The sequence below is a fragment of the Salarias fasciatus genome, chromosome 5, assembly GCF_902148845.1.
Source record: "Salarias fasciatus chromosome 5, fSalaFa1.1, whole genome shotgun sequence".
Taxonomy (NCBI): domain Eukaryota; kingdom Metazoa; phylum Chordata; class Actinopteri; order Blenniiformes; family Blenniidae; genus Salarias; species Salarias fasciatus.
In genome coordinates this window covers 3,664,171-3,679,851 of record NC_043749.1, presented here as the reverse complement: position 1 = coordinate 3,679,851, position 15,681 = coordinate 3,664,171, and the positions used below count along the sequence as shown (strand labels likewise).

At 45.5% G+C, this 15,681-nt stretch overlaps 1 protein-coding gene across 6 annotated transcripts in view; it reads right to left on the bottom strand.

Annotated features, from left to right (window-relative positions):
* Positions 1–15,681, bottom strand: part of foxp1b (forkhead box P1b) — a 187,518-nt gene that overhangs the window by 48,868 nt on the left and 122,969 nt on the right. For all 6 annotated transcript variants that reach the window (XM_030092283.1, XM_030092278.1, XM_030092279.1 and 3 more), the window contains one exon: positions 10,058–10,180. In XM_030092283.1, coding sequence (XP_029948143.1) covers positions 10,058–10,180 — 123 coding nt within the window. The remainder of the gene's footprint in view (positions 1–10,057; positions 10,181–15,681) is intronic.

The window sequence follows — 15,681 nt, the reverse complement described above, 5'->3', positions numbered from 1 at the left end:
TGCGCGCGCGCGCGCGCGCAGAGTGGTTGAGGCTGCAGCCACACTCTTCTCCCCCGGCACACTCCCTGGGGTGGCATGTCGGCGTATTCTCAATAAAACACCTTCTTAGCAGTAATAGGCCACTGTTCTCATTTCAACGCTCCCAAAGGCCTCATGATAAATTTAGCAGACACACAGTTCAAGCTTCCCCTCTCACACACTGTCTTTCTAATCCATTGCCTCTGCGCCCGCACCATGTAAAATAATTACACATATGTGTCGATGTGATACACACGCTATATAGATTTTTTTTTTTTTTTCCTTCTTCTCTTCCTTCTGCTCGCAGAGAAACATCAATATCCCGGAGGCTTGAACCGGCGTCCCTTGTGATAGTTTACAGAAGAAGCACTGAGCGATTGTGTTCATGACAGAGTGGATGACATTATAAAATACTCCCATTTCCTGCTTGAGTTAGAGTGAAAGTATGAGTTAATGTCTGGTCTGGCCCCGTGCTCTGCTCTCGCTCCGTTCTGGCTAAAGATAACGACTCGGCTCCAATTACAAAGCCTTTCCCAAAACACTAACGCAGCCAGCGAGTGAGCCGCGCCGGCGTGCCAGCCCACGTCTCACTGCTGCTACTACATCTCTGGGGGGGGGGGGGGGGGGGACAGAGAGAGAGAGGGAGAGAGGGAGAGAGAGAGAGAAAGTGGAGAAAAACACTAAAACCACACTCGTTCTTTTTCCTTGAAAGGCACCGGCGACCTGGACCATTGTCATGAGAAAAACAAACAGTCTGTTCCCCCTTGTGTGTGTGTGTGCGTTTGTGTGTGTGTGTGTAGTAAATCATTGTTTACTGACAGAGGGAGTCAGCAGGGCAGGTGTGCAACCTATATAAATAACAACTGCTCTATATAATATCACCAAAGAAGCCATGCTTTCCAGATCCACGGCGGCTCTTTTCTTTTTAAATATCTCAGCAAAGCTCGCTGGCATTAAATCCAGCAGCACCACTTCGCACCTTGCACAGTGTCGTAAGGAATTTGATTTGTGGCCAAAAACTGTTATTAGGTGAGCCACTCAGACGCACACTGACACAGCACAGGAGAGTGCCATGTCACCTCTGCTGCAGAGACAGGAGAAAAAACACACACACACGCACGCACGCACGCATGCACACACACTTTCAGATCAGTTATAGTGAAGTCGAACAGAAACAGAATAGACCCAGCGTATTTTATTAAGTCTTCAATGCACCGTCTTTAATCTAATCTGCTGCCGTCGTATTTACAGTTGGTGTCTGTTTGGTAACGTATGTTCATGTTTACGATGTGCAGGCGGCCGCTCCTCCCTCTCACACTTGTGAGTAAGTCATATTTCGAGTGAATGAGGTTATCACCCGAAGCAGAGTGGAGTTACAGTAAGTCACGCCTGACTCACCGTGTCCCTCCTGGTCTATTACATACCGGGTTTGGTTATTTACTTTTAATTTCAGCGTTCAGGAGCACATTGTTTAGTCAGCACATGTGAACTCTTGTATTTGCAAAAATATTTCCTGAGGTGATAATGCCAGCCAGCGTGTGTTTGTGTGTGTGTGCGAGTGTGTGTGTGTGTGTGTGAGACTGAAGCCGTGTTTCGGCACACACCGTACTGCTGTGGTTTTTCACTTCAGTCAAAACAAGAGCACTTCTGGCTTTACGTGGCATCGATTTGGGGAGGCGGGGGAATTTGCGCCATATCTTCTTTGCTTATTGATTCATCTTTGGTCTGAATCGAAAACGTTTATTAATATGAAGAAAGTGATAAAAATAACTGTCCCACTAAATCTGCAACTGCAGACGTGTCGAGCGCGCGCTGTTTGGATGGTAGTACACTGTACGTGATCAGCTTTGATGTGTGATCACAGAATACATAAGATTCACTGAGATAATCAGCCAGATTCGGGCGGACGTGCCTCTCCGTGGGTGGCTCTTGTCGTCACTTTTCAAGGCAGAACTCTGGATGTGGTGCACGCTGTGAGTCGGCAGCGCCGCTAACCGCTGTGATTAACTGCTTAGCTAACCTTTTCTGTGGTGTTATTAAATTCTGTTTGTTAGCCTGTCCTATTTCCAGCTCTACCTAATAAAAAACATTCCTGGAGGTAATACATATCGCCTTCTTCTCCAACTTTTCATGTGGCGCTGCAGCTCTGAACCCAGAGCACAGAAATCATAAACCGTATTACAATGTGTTCTGTAGACTGGGTGTAGCTGCAGGAACGACTGGGCTGAAGCACTGAGATAGTTTACTGTACAAAGTCCAACACAAATATAAAATGCCTCCAAATTACATCCTCGTGTGGCCCGTCTGTCTCCGCGCTTTTTTCTTGCTGTCTGAGCAGGAATCCTTTTCCCTCTCCCCTCGCCCTGACAGAAACCCCAAAATGGGAGTCGGAGGATTGCCGAGCGGCGGAGAGTGCGGCCGGGGAGAAAACGGCATTGTGAGCCGGCGGACTGACTCGGCCGCACCTTGCGCGGCTGTTAGTGTTTATTAATGCTATGGTTGACTGTGCATCCCATCCATCCTTCCAGCTCCTCTGCAGAGGGCGTGTGAATCACTCCGAGCGGCAGCACACGCCTGACATCGAGATGGAGGGTGACATGAAGATACAACAGATTTTAGGGCGCAGCGTGGATGGAGGGCCGGCGGCTCCGAGGGAATCATCAGGAAGAGAGGGTCCTGAAAATGTTAGAGTGGCTCCGGGCGCCGTGACTGGAGTCAATTCGACAGTCACCGTGCTGAGAGAGAGAGAGAGAGAGAGAGCTCCCCCCATGTCCGCCCCCACTACTCTCCGTTTAGCTGTGTGGAATCGGGACAGATGACTTCATTCTGACAGGATTATCCCAAACCTGGTTCTAATCTTTGCGGTACACATAATACATTTTTACAATATGACAAGGAAAACAAGCAGCGAAAGAGACGGCCCGTTCCTCCAGGTTGTTGTTATTCGCACACAGCGCCGGCCCGAGCGCCGCGCTGATCATTCCTGACAGATCGGATCACCTCAAAGCGACGCACACACATCAAAATGAGATTTCATTACGGCATCACCTTGAGACTTTCTACTAACACAGGGAGATGAACTGCTTTTGCCGCTTACATGCGTGGCCAATGAATTACGGGAATTTCAGCGCGGGACGCTTTGTGGGCCGACACATGAACCACTGTGAAGGATATTTCCCGAAAATATTGACGCTAGTGGCACATCCTGAGACACAGTGAGGAGAAGACGCCTCCAAAGACTTCCAAGTTTTGGTAAATGTTTTTCTTTCCAAGTATGAAATGTAAAGATAAATGCCGCTAATGTCCAGATGTTAAAGCTTAGCTTATCTGAGAGACCCTAAATCTCACTAAGTAACTCTTGATATTTATATTTATTTAATCTGCACACACAATGCGACATGTAGGAACTATGAGCTGTGATTTTACGGGGCAGATTTATGAAGTGACTGGTGATGTCCGCAGTGGCTCTCTGGAATCTCTGCTGACCGTCTCGGGAGTTCGACACCGAGGACAGGCTCCATTTGGACGTTGTTATCGTTGGACAGACACACGCTTCCTTCTGGTTCTAGTTCTTGTCCAAAGCTCACAGACTGATCGCAGGAAAAACATATTTGCTGTAAACACCTAAGAGGAGTGACGATCATTCCCATACATTTCACAGAGCAGGAAGTAGACGTCAATAGATTCAGTGAACATGCTGTGAGTGTCAGCGTCCACTGGTGTCGACACTCATTCATTCAGGTTCGCCCTTTAAATTAACAACCAGCTGCATGTTCTCATTTAACAAGGAGGAGGACACCGGACACGTCCACGGACCGAGTAGCGTTTCAATCTAGAGGTTTACGGCTTGACTCCCTGCTTTACCCTGTCCATGTGCCTTTGAGCAAGACACTGAACTCTGATCTGTTCCTAAACATGTCCCATTGCCTTACACGCCATTCATTATTTTTGAGGCCACTCAATCTAGGAAAGGGAAGTCTGTTGACCATTATTTAGGTTTGCATGCTTCATCCACCCTATAATGCAGGGGTGTCAAATGTAAGGCTCTCCAGCTTAACAGGCCCACCAAAACACCAAGCAAATATGTAGAGATTTTCATCATCCTTACTATTTAATTCTAATATTTAAAGGTTGTCATGGCACGATTTTTACCACTCCAGACGGAACTGTCCTGAATGTGACTCCTGAACTAAAATGTGTGTGACGGCCCTGCTATAATGCTTTATCTCCATCTGAACACACACCTTGTGCTTTTTGGCCAGGTGTGCCCTCTTTGTTAGGAGAATCTTCAGCTCATAATAAGTCTCTCAGAACATTAATCCAGACCTGCGCTCGCTGTCACCTCCCCGCCAGCGGGGGACCGTCGGCGGCGCCACTTTGGACCACTGACCGACTGGGCTCCAGAAGCCCCTCGAAATGCTGCCTCAGACCGGCCTGCAGCGCTGGCCGCGCTCCAGCCGACAGGCTTTGGCCCGCTGCTCTAATGACTTACAGATTGGAGCTCGGTGGTATACATGTGTCAGGACAATGCCACGGGCCCGCTGCAGAAACAGTAGGACGGAGAGAGGGAGGGCGAGCGAGGGCGAGAGAGAGCCGGCGGCTTCTCCCCGTCCTGTCAGACCGAGGACCGGCCCCTGGATTGTGTCACATCACACGCCCCCCCACCCCTCCTCAACAGACCACAAATGAAGGATGTGAAGAGCAAACGTGGGGAGGGGGGAGGAGGCGGGGCGGCAGAGGAGCTCTCCAACTTAAAAGGCTTTCATCCTGTAAACTGAAAAGACATTATCTTTTGACCTGCAGATGCCCTCGGAGAGGCCGTACACCGTGGTGTGAAAACAGAAAGAGTGGGAAAGACAGAAAGGACCAGAGACGAGAGAAGAGGAAGACAGAAGAGTGGATTGTGCCTTCAACTGGTAATAGTGTAGATAAGAAAAACCTCTGTTGGCATGGGTTTTGAAACACTATCAGCAGCTTCTCTGCGCTTGAGGAATAACAAGTGATGCACCTTTGACATTATGAAAATTTTCAGTACAATATTTATCAGAGGATCGTGAGCAGTGTTCCTCATTCAAGATTGAAAGCCAACACATAATTACAATAAATGCAAAAAACAATCGAACACAGAGCAGACTGAATTATTGCCTCTGTCTTAGCAGGAGGAATAAAAATCAACTATCATTCCTGAAACAAATCCAAAGGTCGAGGAAATTCCTTTTCCCAGGATTTTATTCCTTTAATTTTTGAGAGGGAAATTGAGTAAAAATAACAATTCAATAAAATACCACAGCACCACCGTCAATTAAAGAAAAACTGTGGAAATTAAATTAACATGAGGTCACATCCAAAGTGTTTATGAATGGTGCTGAAAACAAATTCAATAGTAATCAAATGGAGCAACCCATAATGTAATGCCTGCCAATAATTTAATCATTTTTAACTTTATAAAGCCAATAAATTGTCAATAATGGAATAAAACAGTAGTTCTGATTAAAAGTCTGCAGAAAATGTGTTAAGCCTCAAATAAATTGGGTCTTATTTGTGTATTTTCATACAATTGGCAGCAGTTTTAAAATTATATATTTTTTTAATACTACTGTAATGTAATGTAATAGAATAAAATAGAATAGAATAGAATAGAATAAACTGTATTAATCCCAGACGGAAATTCCTTTAAAACAGTGGATTGAGCTGCCACACATCAGGCACACTGTCCATCCATGGGGGCAGTTTGGGGTTCAGAGTTTCTCTCAAAGACACTTCAGCATGTGAGAGGGGGTGATGGGAAATCGAGCCTGCAACCGTCCATTCTGCCAACCGAGCCACAGTGGACCCAAAACAGTGTAATGACTTCTTTAATTCTTGGCAAAAACTGTTTAAACATGACAGGCATAGCTTTCCCTGAACTGGGAAAAAAAAAAAATGAAGCGTTGTGTCCCTCCACTGGCTCGTCCTGGAGAGTCAGACACGTCTTAGTTCATGGGCCTCATACAGCCCAGTTTCATCTTGTTGGGTAAAATAGTGTTAAAATCTTTAAATTCAGAAGTTTTTCTTTGTTGTGGTGAAGAGTATATGTGATGAAAATCCCTCACATGGCTAACGCACATACATTGATGACACACACACAAACACAAAAAACTGTACTTTATGTTGCATTAATAAAGTTTTCATTACAGGATGGTAAGCCTTTCATTTACAGCTGCTTATGGACCTGATTTCAGTGGTTTCCCTCTTCTTTTTCAGAATTATTGAGATTCAATATGTTAGTAGTTTCAACTATTTCTTCCATTTTCAGCCTTTTTTGGTTTCAAATATTATAGCTGTTAATATTTATTTAAAGCCATTTTTGCATTTCTTTCCCTATTCTTTGTGGTTTCAACTGTTGCTCCTAGTTGTTTTGCCCTTTTCAGTCAGGACATGTCCTTTGGAAAGGAGTCAAAAGACTCCTTTAGAAAACATATAAATGAAATAGAAATACGATACAGTGATAACTTCTGCAGAATTTTGTGAAAGCTCCAGGAAGACACTACAGGTCGCTAACGAGCCACAGGTTACAGACCCCTGGTCCATATTATCACAAAAGCATTCCGACCAAAAAATATTGTAATCTCAACGTAAAGCCAATTTACTGATACCTTCTGATGCAAAACACAGTGAAAATCTCCCTGCAAAAACTTGTTGCACTGCATGCATGGTTTTACAACTTCCCATTGTAATGATAATGACTTTTTTTTAAAGGGGAACAAACATGACCTGGAGACCAAGATATCATTGTTTTCTTTGAACCTTCTCTTTGCTTGTTAGAAAGAACATAAAGTCACGTAGTAAACTCAACAACCGCTGAAACTTTTCTGCAGCTACAGGCTGGAAATATAATCCACAGAGACAACATGACTTAAAAAACGTACATATTCTACTTTCATGATTCTCCACTGCAGTAAATACATGGCCTGCTGCCGTACACTGGCTTCACACACTTTAATCTGAGCAGAAGCACCATTTGGTGTCATTCAGGCAGTTTCCACGAGGGGAGCTTCAGCTGGCTGCTAGCCGATCGTCACAGGCCGATCGCAGACGGTCCTGGAAACACGTGTAATCTGGATGTTACACAGATAGCGGCGGCACCATGTCGACACAACATCCACTGCCCAGCTGAGAGCCGCATAATCCCCCCGTAGGAGGGTGGAGGCACACCCGCCATCCTTTAGGATGAGGTGTAGTTAACCAGCCGGCCTCGTGCGCGCAACATCACAAACGAGCACAAGCCCCCACCCGCCACCCCCCCACCCGACCCGTTCCTCCCCTCCTCCTCCCCCCACCCTCGGCGCTGGTGGACTATCAGCGAGGGTCCGACAGTGTTGTTCCTAATTACCTATTTCTCCACTCCTGATCCTGCGGCTGGCATAATTAGTTACCTGGGGCTGCAATCCAATTTGAAGTGATGACAAGAAAGTGATCCATGAAAAAGTAATAAGTTAAATCCAATTTCAGCCTGCCTCTAATTAAATGCACATGGAACTAATGAGTCAAACCCTACCATTTCACTGATAATGGTAATTAGCGGGGTGGGAGTTGCCGGCTCTCGTTGCGCGTGCCGCTGTAGGTGCGAGGCGCGGGAAAAAAGGTAAAAGCGGCGCGGATTCTTTTAATTACACGTGTCATTCTGTCAATGTAATTTACCGGCTTTTTGACCAGTCAAGTATGTTTAGCTGCTTTTTCCCCCAGCCTGCACGGCAGCTGTTTTGTGTATCTGCTATGATTAAAAGGTCTCCGGTGCTGCCGAGTACACAGCTCGCGCATCTTCATCCACAGGCAACGCCAAGGAGGTGGAGGGCGGGCTGCGGGGGGTTTTGGGGGGGCACCCCTGTTAGAGATATAAAACCAAAGAGCCATTTAATGCTGATCAAGGATTCTGAGGCTTGTTTGACTCATATTTTCCCCCTACGATGCAGGTCTTTTTTTCTCTCTCTCTCTCTCTCTCTCTCTCTCTCAGATGCCTCATATATACTGCTCTTCATTATTTTTTGACTTGAATGAATTGGAAAGTGAGTCACATCTCCAAATGAGTAAAAAAAAAAAAGAAAAAAAAAGTCTCTCCGTGCATCTCCTCGTGTCTTATTAGGAAGACCGCTGAGATGAATGGAGCCTCGTCTGCAGATCAGGTGCTTTTATGAGGTGTCAGCTTACTACACAGCCTCATAATTGTTGGATCATGTCTTTTGATGACCCAGTCCGGCTCAACAGAGAATCATTATCCAGGCCGTGTGTGTATATATGTGTGTGTGTGTGTGTGTGTGTGTGTGTGTGTGTGTGTGATGGAGATACAGTGGCACGTTCCGTGTGAAGGGGGCTCCTCTGAGCACGGGGTTTGTTCTTGAAAGAGCGATCGTGAGATGAAGCTCAGACTGTGATCCTTTGGTGTTTCACACGAAAAATAGGGGGGGGGGGGGGGGAGGAAACAACAGAAATCTCACCAGTGGAAAGCTGTGAGAGGTGGGAAAAAAAAGAAAAAAAAGAATCCAAAACAAGTGTAAAACATGCCTGTACAGAACGCCACGCGGCTGATGTTTATGTATGAACACTTATGTGCGAGTGCACGTGGCGCCGTTTGTGTTTAATTAGCAGAATATGTAATTCAGAGATAAACAAACACTCGTCTGGACCTGTGGCTTTTTCATAATGGCAGCTTCAACCCAGCAGGAAGCGGGGGGGGGGGGGGGGGGGGGGGGGGGGGGGGGGCAAAAAGAAAAAAAGAAAATAGAATAGGTAACGTACAACATTACAGAGGCAGGCAATTTACAGCGGTAGTTAGATACCACTCTCTTCACAAGAACCGTGGAGGGGAGGGGGGGAGGAGGGGGAGGAAGGGGGGGGGGCACAGGGCCCGACTCTCTTTTCAATAGCTGAGTGACAGCTTGGCCGAGCTCTCTGTATACATTAATAAATTAGAATTTTAATTTTGTCTTTGTCTGCAGGAGATGGGTCTAGTACGGCGCTATGTACCAACAAGCGGCGGTACGCTGGAATCCGCCGCTCGCCGGTCCCCTCTGCTGACCTCTGCAGCACAATTCCCTGGCAGGCTGGGGGAAACTGTTTAGTTTGATCCTTTCAACTTACTTGAATCCTGACAAATATGCACACAACTGAAAGGTCATCACAGTCATATTTCATCCTCTGGAGCTATTCCGAAGACATCTGCACAACAAAGAGGCTTTTCCACAACCTGACATTAGACCTAGCTGCTACAATAGCTCATTAAAAAGGGCCCCCAATGGGATGGTAAGGGTATTAAATATTATATATACACACACACACACGCACGCAGAACGGGGGCCTCCGTATTAATTACCAAATATGCCCTGAAGTCGTTTGCGGTTTCACACCGACGCAAACAACCGCTCCTTGTTCAAACAGAGATATACATCTCACAGGCAGCTGATCTGAAATTAACGTAAATATTGCATCAGACGCGCAGCGCCGTGCAATTTAAAGGCAAGGTTAAAAAAAAAAAAGCTGATTTTTCTTTTCCCACTTGCAATAAAAGAAAAAAAAACCCAGAAGAGTTCAAACAGCTATCCTATCAACTCTTTGACTCTCACAACCTTTGCTCTCTCTCCTCCACCTCCAAGCCCGCCCCCTGCACCACCCGCTCCACGGCGCCTCCTGCTGCCTGTGGTGGGATCCTGCCTCCTCCCTCTCTGATCCAGGATCTGAAACCTGCCACGAAGGAGCTTCTCAGCTCAGTTTTGAGCAATGATCGGCTGAGATTTCAGCCGACACACGGCTGATTGTGTGCATGTGTCGGCGCCGCTACATCGCACACGACACGCCAGCACACATAAGTGCAAATGTTGCACTGCCAATTTTAATTTCCTGTTTGTGAACTTAGCCTAGCTCTCTGCTTTCTCTCGCACATTGTGTTCTCACAACAGTTGCACGAGTCCGCTCCATTTTTCTTGCCTTTTTTTTTTTTTTTTTTTCAGCAGGCAACCACAAAGCAAAGCAGCCGAAGCGCCTGATAATCTGGGGCTACCGTTACCTGCAGGTTCTGCTGCTTCTCGTTGGCTTTGGGGGATTTGCGGCCCGAGTTTTGTTGTTGCGATTGCAGTTGCTGTGACTGTTGCTGCTGCTGGAGGAGTATTTGTCGAGCCACTTGAAGAGCCTAACAGAGAGAGAGAGAAACAAAAAAAAAAAAGAAAAAGAAAAAGAAAGTGTTACAAACACTCAACAGAAAGGCTACAAGTCCCTGGAGAGCACTTTGATGCCTATTATCAGAGCAGATGTATCTCCTTAGAACAATATTCCCCTCGCCTTATGATAGATAACAAACATCAGAGACCATCTTCTCATACTCTCCCATTCAGAGTCATAAAGCTACAGCTGGTATAAACAGCGATCAGATGTCAAAACAAATTCACAGACAGAGGGAAGACGAGGGGGAAAAGGGAAAAAAAAAAAAAAAATCATCCGCCGGCATCCAGAAGAAATATTTATCTGTTGATAAGTTGCACTTCCAGCAAACACAAACCGCTAAAGACACTAATCAGCGCTTTTGATCCTCCTTTAGCTCAGTCAAACTCCCCCTTCTAGAAAGCAAATAAAAGACTTTACAGCCGACTCGGAGTATCTGTGAAAGGACACGGCCTTCTCAGTGGAAAACAAAATACAGTGCAGTCACATGTTTATTGCTCTAGCTACTCCCTTTTCCCTTACGATAAATAATCAAACATGCCATCCAGAGCAAACAAAGCTGGAGAGAGCGGGGAGGTGTAAGGGGAGGGGGGGGGGGGGGGGGGGGGGGGGGGGGGGGGCAGAGAAAAAACACAGTGGTCCTGAAAACGGTCAGCGATACCAAGAAAAGCAAGCGTTGTGTTCCCACAGTGAGCTGGCCAGCCTCACACCTCCACCAGTAAACCATCTGGGTAAATAAACGGCGCTCATTCTTTCCGAGTCCCTCAGATGATCACACCAGTCACACCGACAGCATCCAAACGCATCTCTCACACACACACACACACACACGCGCAGACACACACACACGCAGACACACACACACACTATGAGGCAATTATTTAAGAAGGCCAGGATAAGAGTGGAGGCATGCTTCAGACAGAGAGGCAGCGAGCAGACACAAGCATGAGTAAGAGAGTGAGTGAGAAGCTTCAGAGACTGTGTGAAAGTCTGATATCACGAGGGAAAGACCCCCCGACCCCCCCAAACTGAAAAAAAAAAAGGATGGAGACGCCTGGTAAAATAAGACAATTGCTCAAGAGAGACAGTTCAGGCGAACAGCTGTATGAAGGCCTGCGTGTGTGTGTGTGTGTGTGCGTGTGCATGTGTGTGTGTGTGTGTGCGCTGACCCTCCCAAGCCCACGGCTGTCGGATGACATCATGAAGCATAAATATGACTGCAGGCCACAAAAAGGCCATTCCTGGCATTTCACCACATTTAAGCCGCCAAGACGCTGTGTGTGTGTGTGTGTGTGTGTGTGTGTGTGTGTGTGTGTGTGTGTGTGTGTGTGTGTGTGTGTGTGTGTGTGTGTGTGTATGTGAGTGCGTGTGTGTGTGTGTGTGTGTGCGTCTCTGCATCTGTCTGTCTCCGTCCCTCCTTCAGCTCTCACACGCAGATAAATAAATGACGGCAGAGCAACACGTCTCCTCCTGCATGCCTAATTATTTCTTGCTCAGAGATTTGGAGGGGAAGCCCCGCCGAGCCGGAACACTCAGACGGAGAGCGGCCGGACTCAAACCGAGAACCCTGCCACTCCACACAGATATTTACATTTCAGATTTCTGACATTGTGCTCTTTTGAGCTTCTTTTTGAAAACTACGAAGCAGGTGAAGTGACACTGAGATACAACAAAAAATGAAACCACTGCGGGACTGTTACAAAACACGAGGATCAACAAAACGTTAAAAAAAAAAAAAAAAAATTAAAAAAACTACTTTGCATTTACGGGTTAAAGGTTAATCTTTCGGAAGACTGAGTGACATTTGATTTCCGCATTTCTGGTAAAGGAAAGGAAAACAAAGTGGAGGAGGCGCGTTACAGAAGTTATCGACAATATCGCTTTTGCTTTTCAAGGCGCGGTGAGAATCCGGCGCTGCAGCTGCGGAGCCGAATCCATGAATCTAACGTAAATCACAACAAACGGCTTCATTAAAATTAGCCTCATGTTGAGAATGTGGTAATTTTCTGTCACAATTTGGACTCGTAGAAGCAAAGACATTTTAAAATTTAAATTCAATGGGTATTACGATTGTTTCATCAGTCCGGCCCAGTCAAGATGGAATTGGGCTGTTTGTGGACACTGTACGAAAACACACATCTGTTCTAGATATTTTCTGTGCTATAGACATGTCAAAATGCAGTGACACATTTCTGTCAATTTTTCACACACATCACAAGACACCAGAACAGATCAGAGACACAGACAGGATCATAATGAATAATTATTTCAAATTATGGGGTCTTAAAAGCTATAAAAAGGCTGTAGTTCCACTTCAAACAAATAAAAAACCTGGAAAAATATCAAGTGTGCAAGTTTAAAGTCAGCAGTTATTGATATCTTATCTCTGTGTACGAGACAAACTGACAATTACAATAAAAGAAGTTCTTTCTCAAAATGAATCTTTATGTATTAACATCTGGCTAACTGCACGGTTCAGCATTTCTGGGTGAAGTTTGTTTTCTTATGGTTCAAAATTCTCTCTGTGTCTCTTGTAGATTAATATTAACTAGAGAAACGACTCTACTATAATTTAATGACCAGAGTGCAAAGTTTGAAATGGCAGGCAGGCATCCCTATATGACAATGAAGATTACATTAAAGAGCAAACACATGAAAGTGAAGAACAGAGTTCAAATGTCTGAAAGTTAAGAAGATTCAACAGTTTGCCCAGTGTTTTTTAAGCTAAAACACACCGAGGCTGTTGTCTGTGTGTACTCATGATGAAAATTCAAAGGAGGGGGAGGAAAATGTTCACTAAATCATTCACTACATAAGAGGCGTGGTGTTACAGGCACAGCGGAGAGTAAACACACTGTTGCTGTTTTCTTCTTCCTTGTAACCAGTGACACATGCAGTGAAGTGTGTGTGTGTGTGTGTGTGTGTGTGTGTGTGTGTGTGTGTGTGTGTGTGTCTGGTTTACAACCCAGGGTGTTGGAACAAAGAGAGTTGAGTCAACAGGATATGATAGGAAGTTCAGACAGTAAGGGATGAAAAGACATTTCTGGGAAGACCTTCCCCTCACTGTCTTCTATCTCTGCATTTTAAACGCTTCGTACAGCGAATCGTGATGAAGACACGTAGGAGGAACATCAGACGCCAAAATAGAAGCTCATTGTTTCAATCAGAGCATTAAAACTGCCACATATTTACATGAGACGCATATTGGGGAACGTTTGTTATTTTGTGGGATCGCTTGTGCGTGCGTTCGGAAGTGCTCTTGTTCTTTCATTAAAATGGGGACGTAAAGCCGGTTGTACACAGAACCATTGGGGAATTTAGATTTTCATTTCAAGTTTACGGCATGCTGTAGGGTCTGGCTGCAGCTGGTAAATCGCAGCTATAGCTGAGGCGGAGTAAGGTTACAGGAAATGGATGTGAGTCAGCAAACGGCCTCCATAAGACAAAACAGAAATTCCAGTGCACGCGTAAGTGTCACACTTTTTTTTTTTTCTTTTTAAAGAGCATCATACAAGTCAAAAGGTCAGGTACTGGAGTCACATGACATTTAGACCAATTGCAGTGATCAGGCTGCAACGATCATGCAGATGAAAGCATCAATCGACGCTCATCTGTTTTCAGTCAATGCTTTTGTGAAATGACATGAAGAGTCAGAAAACAACAGCTTAATATCAGTGGAAGCTTCGGTCGTCCTAAGTTTGGTTATGGTGCGAAAACTGGAGGTGAGGAATGCTGCAGAGTTGAAGTTTGTCATGCCTCTGAGAGGCCGAACGCCGGGCTAAAATAACCCTCTGTGAACTGTCACGGCCATGTTGACACAGCTCCCACTCCTCTCTTCCTCCTCCGGAGGAATCCACCTCCGTTTGATCTCCTACACCTCGGCGCTGGACGGCTGATGGTCGAGCCGCCCCGCACGGGAAAGCATAAACAGTTGCCCAACGACAAGGGAGTGAAGGGAAACAACACGCTTTAAGTCGTAGGCAGGTATTTTTTTTTTTAAGAAAAAGAAAAAAGAGTGACACTTTTAGAAAGCCTGATGTGATCACTTGACAAGTTTGAACTACACCAAACACACTCCGAGGAGCTGAAAAGGAGACAAAAGTGTGTGTTGATCAGTTTTGACCTCCATTGTAAATGTTAAGTATATTTTTGTATTGCATGCAGTCCATTGGGCTCAGCACTTTTCATGCATCCCTGCTTTAGTGCCTGGATAATAGGACTTCTCTTCTCGATTGAACTGCCTTCTACTGTGGTCGCTGGAGGGTCACACTTTTAAAATTTTTCAGAGACGTGACTCGTTCTTTCACCTCAGCTGATACACACCTCTGGTTTCCTCAGGTATCTCACGCTGAAAAATATCCTGAAGAGCTTTTACATTCAGAGCTTCAAGTGAAAAAGCATTCCTGTTTCAGAAAAGTTTCACGTTTACGTCGGCCTTTTGAAAACAATGTCTGTCTGTCAATCGAGACACGCACTTCACACACACACACGTCGGGCAATTTAAAGTCACCAGCGAGTCGAACATGAAGTCTCTTGCATGTGGAAAAACTTGCTAAAATATCCTCACCCGGGCCCAGAAGTGAACCCAGGTCTCTTTAAGTGAGGCAACAGTGCAAACCACTTTTCCAATATGCCTCCCTATTGTATACCCAAATATTTATCCCAACGTGAGCTGCAGTAAACAGGCAGATTAAATTCTGCCATCAGAATTCTCTCTGACAGAGTCACACTTTTATGCCGAGCGCTGCATTGTTTACTGCGCTTTCTTTTTGATTGTACAAAAAGTAAAACGTGCTTACTTTTTGGTTTACTTTAAAATAAAAAAGAAACCAAACAAGCAGGATTTGTGTATGTTACATCATTCTTTGCTTAAGCACACAAATACAGTCGCCCTATTATCATCTCAAGCCGTGGCTGTTTGGGAGGCGCGCTTGTTACTGGAATAAGAACACAACGGCAGAGTCAGACGCCCACATTAACACGCCGTACACGCATCGGCTGTTTGTGAGTTAACAGGAGCACGCACACACACACACACACACACACACACACACGCACACACGCACGCAGGCATGCACACAGCACAAAGGAAGCGAACCCTCCAGGTGCTTTTGATTATAAAACACCCTCCAGCACATGACAAGGCTTTATCAGCAACAAAAGACGTCGCAATTTGGTATCCTTGTCATTTGCAATCCTCTTTTATTTTTCATATTTCAGACGTTCAAAGTTCACATCCTCTTTCCCCCGTGTTAACACAACTTCCTCAATAAACAACAAGCGGTTTTTATCTGCGTCTACTTTCACACTGTATTAGTGAACGGAGGCAGGAGCGTCTCTCGTGTCCCTGGGCTATCACGCTGCGATAAGGGAACCGCTAAGTACTGGATGTCTTTATGTGCAGCCTGCACATGTGGATTATTTACAGGCTTTGGGGTTTCCTGCTGCTAAAGCCAGCTCTGGGTGTCTTAC